This window comes from Alosa alosa, chromosome 1, assembly GCF_017589495.1.
Source record: "Alosa alosa isolate M-15738 ecotype Scorff River chromosome 1, AALO_Geno_1.1, whole genome shotgun sequence".
Taxonomy (NCBI): Eukaryota; Metazoa; Chordata; class Actinopteri; order Clupeiformes; family Clupeidae; genus Alosa; species Alosa alosa.
In genome coordinates this window covers 36,652,074-36,660,850 of record NC_063189.1, presented here as the reverse complement: position 1 = coordinate 36,660,850, position 8,777 = coordinate 36,652,074, and the positions used below count along the sequence as shown (strand labels likewise).

The 8,777-nt window shown below is 45.9% G+C and overlaps 1 protein-coding gene across 2 annotated transcripts in view; it reads left to right on the top strand.

Annotated features, from left to right (window-relative positions):
* tapt1b (transmembrane anterior posterior transformation 1b) overlaps positions 1 to 6,414 on the top strand; it is a 28,624-nt gene extending 22,210 nt beyond the window's left edge. For both annotated transcript variants that reach the window (XM_048237703.1, XM_048237710.1), the window contains 5 exons: positions 1,726 to 1,785; positions 3,240 to 3,308; positions 3,515 to 3,591; positions 3,751 to 3,917; positions 5,847 to 6,414. In XM_048237703.1, the coding sequence (XP_048093660.1) occupies positions 1,726 to 1,785; positions 3,240 to 3,308; positions 3,515 to 3,591; positions 3,751 to 3,917; positions 5,847 to 6,079 (606 nt within the window). In that variant the 3' untranslated portion in view covers positions 6,080 to 6,414. The remainder of the gene's footprint in view (positions 1 to 1,725; positions 1,786 to 3,239; positions 3,309 to 3,514; positions 3,592 to 3,750; positions 3,918 to 5,846) is intronic.
* The last annotated feature ends 2,363 nt before the right edge of the window (positions 6,415 to 8,777 follow it).

Sequence of the window (8,777 nt, the reverse complement as noted above, 5' to 3'; positions counted from 1 at the left end):
GACTCACCGAGCCTCTTTTCGCACTTCAACAACGATCACGTCACTCGTCACCTTGATGGAAGGCAGATGCTGTAGTCCAACTGCTTACTGTATGTTGGATAATAATAAAGACAAGACCAGGGACCGCAGAAGTAGCCTGTGGTCCAACTGAGGAGGTTGTTTTCTCTCTCTGACCACAGTCCAGAAAGAGCAAATGCTAAGAATGTCACCTTTATGTCTGTGCACTGATGGCTTTGGCAGAGAAAGCTGTAGCTTTTTTGACCAGAAATGACCATTCCCAAGTGCGGTTGACACCACACATTTAGAGAATGAAAAGCCCAGTACATGAACTGTGCTGAGAAGCCCTTACATAATGGCCCACGACCCTCCCCTCCATCCCTGATGGGATTAGAACCCCTTAAGTCCCGGAGTGTCACAGTCAATTTCTGGCTCCTACTCCACTGACCCAAAGGTCTTAGGAGAAACCCTCTAATTTGCCTTTTCCGGTTTTTACATCCAAAGGTCTTAAGACAAACCCTCTTGATTCTCTGATTCTCTCACGCCGTTTGAGAGGACAGTGATTGTCAAGCATCAAGAGATGATACGTCGGCACTGATCGACTGTTGCATTTTCACATTAATATCCATGAGCGGCAGTAAAGCGTCATTCGTGTAACTGACTCATTCATGGGCACATGTATGGATTTGTATGAGTCTTCATCGTGGGTCTCATGAGACACTGACTGAGTGACTGCCAGAGTGCGTCAGTGGCTATGAATGAGTGGGAGCCATACTGAGCTGGTTCAGCATCATGCCTGCCGACGCATGAATGGAGGTGGACTCTGATGTGACTCACAGCCTGCGCTCTCCAGTGAGGGAGAAGTACACACACACAGACACACACACACACTCACATAGACACACACACACACTCACTCACACAGACACACACACACACACACACACTCAGTCAAACAGACACACACACACTCACTCACACAGACACACACACACACACACACACACACACACACACTCTCACACACACACACACACACACACACAATCTCTGCACTAATTCAAGGGTTTTGATTATTTATGGGAAGCATTTTGTCTCATCGCTGAGGAAAAACAGGGCAGAAAATCCCCAGACTCTGTTCTGAGTGTCATAGTAACCTAATTGCATCAGCACGCTGTTTGTGTGTGTGTGTGTGTGTGTTTGAGAGAGAGGGACTGAGAGAGAGAACACACTTTTACCACTCATGTACACAAATCCTCACACTCACTCCCTCCCTGTGGCCTAGCAACAGAACAGAAATGCTAGAGATTGGCCAACTAAGAAATACTCCAAATCCAGCCACACACTCACGTCTCGCGTCAGATTGCATTCTGCCATTCAAGTCCAAAATATTCCCATGTCCCAGGTTGCATCCTTATATGCTGCATGGTGTGTGTGTGTTGTGAGTCTTTACTCTCTTTCCTCTTGAACACTCCAAAATGTCAGTGGTCTGAGCTGCCCTTCAAAGGTTCTCCTGCATATCTCTTTAAGGTCACTCAAGCAGCCTGCTGCTCTGGGCTCGCTTTCGCTCTGGTCAAACTGCAAATGTCACTATCAGCTGCTGCATGTACCTGCCTACCTGTGTGTGGCCTCAGTGTTCTGATGAAGTGTGTTGTGTGCGTGTGCGTGTACGTGTGCGTGCGTGTGTGTGTGTGTGCGTGCGTGTGCGTGCGTGCGTGTGTTCCGCAGGTCTACAGTGAATACCGAGCCAGTCTGGCTTTCGACCTTGTCAGCAGCAGGCAAAAAAATGTGAGTTGTTCAGCTTTGTTGTCCTCCATCTGATTCCTCTTCCTCTCCCCCCTTTCCTTCCCTTTATTCCATTCTTGCTTAGTTCCCCCTCTTTCTCCCTCCTTTCTCTCCCTCTCTTTCTCCCTCTCTTTCTCCCTCCCTCCAGTTGAATAACGGCTGGCCCTTCCTCCATCCATCCCCTCTCTAATAGAGCGCAACAGTCCTGCCCCTCCTCCGAGAGAGCTTAGTTTGCGGAAATAAGTTTCCCATTAATTTCTACAATCTACGTCTGAAAAAATCTGTATATCTCAAATCCGTTTTAGACCACGCCTTAAGCTAACCAGCTACGACGTGACTCATACTCATACAACATATAATTTCGAACAGAAATTATACAGACAACAGAAAAACTAAAAAAGGCAAAGGTACAAGACTGTGTCCATATTTTCATTCCCAAGTGAACGAACTACTATCCCATGAGCTTTTTCCCAATGTACTCATTTCGAAAAAACATTTGCGGCCTAACAATTGTTTAACATGCTTCTATTTTAATCTCACACAAGAAGATGACTAACTTCCTACCGCTTCCATTGAGTAAATTCAACTTTCAAAGATGAGAAAAACTGTTTTTATCGGACAGCCACACATCAGTTCTGACAGCCTTGTTATCCATCTTTATTCCAGCGAGTAACAAGACAACAGGCACAGGAAAAGTGGCATAAATGTTGCCATAGCAACGACGATCTCTACCAATCAAAGGCTCTGCTTTTACACTTGAGGATTTTGGGTAGTGTAGTACTTTTCCTTTAAATCGCGAATACATTATTTTTCTCAAAACAAGGTTGATGCCCCATTAACTTTTGGCGTCTCTATGAGCATGTACAATCGCTTAATCATGTTGTAGATAGTTTTAAGTCTACCATGAACGGTTACGGTATTTTATGGCTTATACTCCAGTTGTCAATGGAGAAATTGTATGGAACTCTTACTTACGGAATCAGCAGTGGACGGGACTGTTGCAGTCTATGGCCAGCCCTTCTTCTTCTATGGCCTGTCCTGCTCCCTCTTCAGCTGTAGTAAGGACAGTTGAATGATGGCCAGCCCTTCTTCTGTCCTGTCGCCTCTCTATCTTTCAGCTGTAGTGAGTACAGGTTGTAAGGTTCTGTCTATGCACCTGATATTTCCTTCCTATAGTCCTTCTTTGTACCATAGGCCTTCAAAGGACTTGTTGATCAGCAAGTGTATCTGTAATGGAGACGTAATGTTACGTCATGTATTATGTACGACCGCCATAATTATCTATCTGTATTGTCTGCTGTCTGGGACTTATAAGGAAAGAAGATTACGTGCAAGTGGATTAAACAGGGTCTTGTGTAATGTATGTTGATTTGTTGGTGTGCATGTGTGTGCATGTGTGTGCATGTGTGTGTGTGTGTGTGTGTGTGTGTGTGTGTGTGTGTGTGTGTGATTTCCAGGCCTACACAGACTACAGTGACAGCGTGTCAAGGAGAATGGGTTTCATTCCCCTTCCACTGGCATTACTGGTGAGACGACATCCTCCATCTTCTCTTGTGGCTAAGCAGATAGGCCCACTCTCTACTGAGGATTTTCAAGATTTAATGACCCCCTGAAACCTCTCTGACCCACTTAATGCCCAGAGCTCAGGGTGTCTGATCTAGATGTTATTGTATCACATATCGGCAGCTAATGTTAGTGCAGAAGTGATTGTGTGTGATTTGTATTCTTGCAGCTCATCCGAGTAGTGACTAGCTCCGTGAAGATCCAGGGGTCCTTGTCCTATGTGTGTGTGCTGCTCTTCTACCTGGGGTAAGGCTGTGTGTGTGTGTGTGTGTGTGTGTGTGTGTGTGTGTGTGTGTGCCACGTGTGTTTGTGTGTGTGTGTGTGCCAGGGTTGTTTGCCGTTGGAAATATTGAGTCCTACTCTGCTGGCCCTTGTCAACTTGCCTGTGTATGTGTGTGGTTCCAGTATGATTACACTGAAGGTGTTGAACAGTATTGTGCTGCTGGGGAAGTCCTGTCTGTACGTGAAGGAGGCCCACATGGAGGAGAAGCTCTTCCAGACCCCGCCCTCAGCAGCCCCCAGCAGAGCTTCCAGCAGAACCCACCGAGCCAAGCACACCAGCAGCCCGCCAGGTACACACACACACACACACACACACACACTCACACACACACACACACACGTGTGCACACACACACACACACACACCACTCACACCACTCCTCAACTAGTGAATGACTAGTAGCACACACACACACACACACACACACACCACTCCTCAACTAGTGAATGACTAGTAGCACACATACACACATACACACACTCATTTACACACCACTCCTCAACTACTGAATGACTAGTAGCATACACACACACACACACACTCACACACACACACACACTCAATATCTTCTAGAAACCAAAGAGAATTTCATGTTAATTTGTTGTTAGTCAAATGATAAGTTCATATAGCATTATCAATAGTAAGCACATACATACTAACACATTAACTAAGACCAAAAACAAAATCAGTAAATGAATGCTGAGCCCAGTAGTGATTGGGATCCAGTTATGTGTGATTTATGTGCCTCTCACATAAGCACGTCTCACCATGACTGCATACGTGTCCTATGTAAAAACACAGTGAAAGCTTCAGAAGCTTCTCTCGGATTAACCCTGCAAAATTATATTTTTCAGTCTCCCTTAGAGTGAAACAGACTACTAAAAAACATGTGTGGATTTAAGACCTGGTTTGGATTGGATTGGTCTCGTTTGCTAGTTGGTCTGACATTGACTAATTTGCCTGTGGTTGGTGTGCCTCACGTCTAAAAGTCTGGACGGGTGCATGTCCAAACCACGGGGACAAGTTGGTGCTGTGCTCCTGCCGGCTTGCTTTGTGCGTGTTTGCTTTCAAGAACCCTGAATGTTAGGCTTCTCGTCCGCTCCCATAGTGTGTTGGTTAGTCCTGCCTGCGGCCATTCTTATTTTATTTTAAGTGCCATTACACCCTCATCTGTTACTGTGTGTGTTCTGCTCCTTCATTCTCCTTACTTCACCCTCTCATATCCCTACCTCTGATTTTCTTTGTCTTTCTCACCCTCTTTCTCTCTCTCTCTTTCTCTCTCTCCGTTTTGGCTCATCCTCGGTCTCCTCATCTCCTCTCAGACCCTCAAGGGCCTCCTCTTCCTCTCTCTTCTCTTCCTTCATCAGAGCAGATTTCTTCATCTTCCTGCGTTACCTCTCCTCTTCCTCCTGCTCTTCCTCCTCCTCCTCTCCCTGCTCCTCTTCCTCCTCCTCCCTTCTTTCTTCTTCCTGTCTGCTCTTGCTCCTCTGGCTGTTCTGCCCCTGCTCCTGCCCCCTGTGCCTGCCCCCATCTCTGCCTCTGCTGCAGGTACGAGCCTCTGCCTCTTGCCCCAGACTCGCCCCCAGGTCCTCCTACATGACTACCCACTACAGACAGCACAGGCCACATCCACGTAGAGAAACACACACACACAGACATATAGACACCCTCAGACAAACACACCTCCACATACAAACACTGTCACACACACACACACACACACACACAAACACACCTCCACATACATACACTGTCACACACACACACACACACACACACACACACACAAATGCACACGCTCACTCAGACAAACACTGTGACAAACAGACACACACAGCATCAAAATGACTTTGATGAGTCAGCATAGAACAATACCAAAGGGCACACACACACCCCACAGAAAACCACCTTACACCACCCCACAGCAAACACACACTCACACACTCTAATCACTCTGACTCTGTGCTGCTGATCAAAGGCTTAATGAAAGGGCTTCATGTTTCAAAGAGTGTGAGGGACTCTTTTGTCAATATATCCTGCTGGGTATTGAGGCGTTACATTACATCCTCTAGCCTTCTCTGTTTTTAGGATACACTGTGTACACAATTTAAAGTTCATCACAGCTTTGATTCATTGAAATTTATAAAGTATAATGTATAAAAGAGTTAGTTAATAGAGCACATGTTGACGACTCCTTTCCTGATTGGCTGATGTGTAGGCGACCCAGCTGATGAGGAGGTGTCCACGTCCATCACCACTCAGCCAGTGCACCAGGAGGAATGCCCCGCCCCACACCTGCCCAGCAGCGAATCAGACCAGTTCCTCACCACACCTGACGACACAGAGGAGAAAGACATTGGACAGGATGGAATGGAACTCAAACACAGAGCACCCAAGAAAGACCTGCTGGAGATTGACCGTTTCACCATCTGTGGCAACCGCATAGACTGAGATGCACACACAGACATGCCCCCACTCACATGACTGAGCTGTTTGGGATTGGGGGGAGGAGGGGAGGGGAGCGAAATGGAGCACGGTGGACTGAAATAGAAGTCTTGATGACGAGGGCTGGCAATCCTTCAATGCCAGCCTGAACTCCCACACCCCTCCTTGAGTGGTTTAGGAGGGGTGTGTGTGTGTGCGTGCGCGCGCGTACGTGTGTGTGTTTGTGTGTGTGTGTGGGGAGGGGGGGTGTTGATTGCGCAAGGCTATTTATTAAGATGATTGTGCGTTTAATTTATTGGTAACTGGAAAGAGAGTGATGTGTCCCATTTGTGGACATGGAGCCCCCCTCGGCCCTCCCCCCTCCCTCATACCGGGGAGAGACCCGCCTGGCCTCCCCCCTGGAAGCCCACTCACCTGGCCCCTCTTCCCAGGCTCTGGCTACTACTGACCGGCTCAGTGGCTCCGGTGGCGGGGCGGTCATGGTTGGTGGAGCACCATGGCAGAGGACGCCAATCCTCGGGCGGGCGGGCAGCACAGCGCACACAGAAGGTGCCAGGACTGAAGGCTCAGACGCCATGAACGTATGCAAGCAGCAGAGGGTGCAAAAGTCTGCATCGCAAGACAAGCATATGCACACAAACTTACATATTTCCAGGCAGCCTAGAGAATCTTTCTCTCTCATACACACACACACACACAGACACACAGGGTCCCAGCTCTTAGGTCAAACAGTGTTCATCTCCCCCTCTGCCAAGGACACTGGCAACAATGAGTTACTGAAGCAGCTGGCACTGAAGGATGACCGAGTACTTACCGTATCACATGGGTCAGAAGGAAAAACTAAACAATCTCAGTCTTTTTATCAATATTTTTAATGTCAGAAATAGTGGTAAATATTTGGAAAAAAGAAAAGAAAAAACGTAGCATTTTTGATGAAAAGCGTTTTTGTACATCACAATTCTAAACTGCATCTACTGAAGACAGAGCTTAAATTGAAGACTATACATCATGGTCTCATAAGGCTCACCAGTAAAACAGGTACCGGTAATATATCATATGATGACATACCAACAAACATAATCCAATGTTACAGTACTTTACTGATGTGCCAGTGTCAACATCACATCCTCCAGTTTGGATCTTTGCTTTGGATATTTTCTTGCACTGACATACCATACTGTCTTAAAATACCTATATGTTCAATTCTGCATAGGTCATGCTAAGCTCAAGGTTTCTTTTTCCTCTTTAATGTAATTTATGGGGAAGTGGCATTGCGTAAAGAGTTAATTTAGACCAAGTAAATTAATTAGGACCCTCAGAATGCCTGATACCTGTATCTTAGTTAACAACCATAGCAGGCCACGATGCAGGCTGTGAATACCTTCGGGATCAAGCTGGTTTGGTGTTGTAATATGTTTATCATTAAGGATTTCTTTATCATTTTTTTAAGAGTGCAAGAAATACCTTTTCCCTATGCTGATGACTTCTGTATGCTTTTATCAACTCCATTGCATTTTAGAACATGTTTGATCGATCCAAGAGGGAAGCATATGCACACCTGTAAATGCACCAATGTTTGGCAGGTTTATTTTGTTTTTGTTTTTTGTGTTTTTTTAAGCCATGTCCTACAAATATCTCTCTTCTCCTCATTTGCATGAAGTGCTGTTGGAGTGCTATGAATGTCCTCCCAGCATAAGTTTGTTGCATTTCACCTGCAGAAATGGTATCATTAAACCCTATGTGATGGTAAGCAATTGTTAGTGAGCATTTTAGGAAGTCAGCCTCGGAACAGCCTCATTACACTTGGTATAAACACTCATGCTAAAGACAGTGACAATTGAGTGTTTGATGTTGACATGTTTCACCCTTTAACTTGATGTGTAAGGGTTAGGAAATGCTCAGTGTTTACTAGCAACTGAAAAAAAACAAAGTATCACCTGAAGTTTAATGTATACTCATAGCAGTAGCATTTATTTAGCAGGAATGACAGGACAGGAGAGGGCTATCTTTTCAGGTGATGTCATATTAAGCACGCTGACCATTTTGGTTGTAACATTTTCTGCATGGAACCAAAATTCTGACCATAATCAGAGGTCTGTTTGTCATGTCACACACAGAAGCAGCTATTTTTGCTGCCCCCTCCATTTTTGAGCAGAGCAAAACAAGCAACCATTACCTTTGTATGAACTGCATTATAGGGAGAAGGGCGACACGCCAGGGGGGTTGGGTGGGTGGAAGAGAATAAAAGTTTTCTTGTTTTGTATCTGGCTTGCTGTCTTTTCTGTTGCTGGCATATAGCTGCTACTGTTCTGGTTATGAATGATTTTCTGAAAGGTGAGTTGGGTCCATCTGGGGCCTGCTGAACATGATCCGCACATTCTCATAATGGAAGGCCATTCAAAGGTGCTTGCAGAAGTACATGGGAGGATCTGTGCAGAAAAAAAAAACATAATCCCAATCTCGGGGCATAGTTTGGAAGTATTTTCTTGGGCATTTGAGTTTAGACAAGTTCGTATAGGCATGGAGTCAACATGGGGCATAACATTCTGTTATGTGTACAAATTCATTTACAATGTATTTGGGGCAGCCGTGGCCCACTGGTTAGCACTCTGGACTTGTAACCGGAGGGTTGCCGGTTCGAGCCCTGACCAGTGGGCCACGGCTGAAGTGCCCTTGAGCAAGGCACCTAACCCTTCACTGCTCC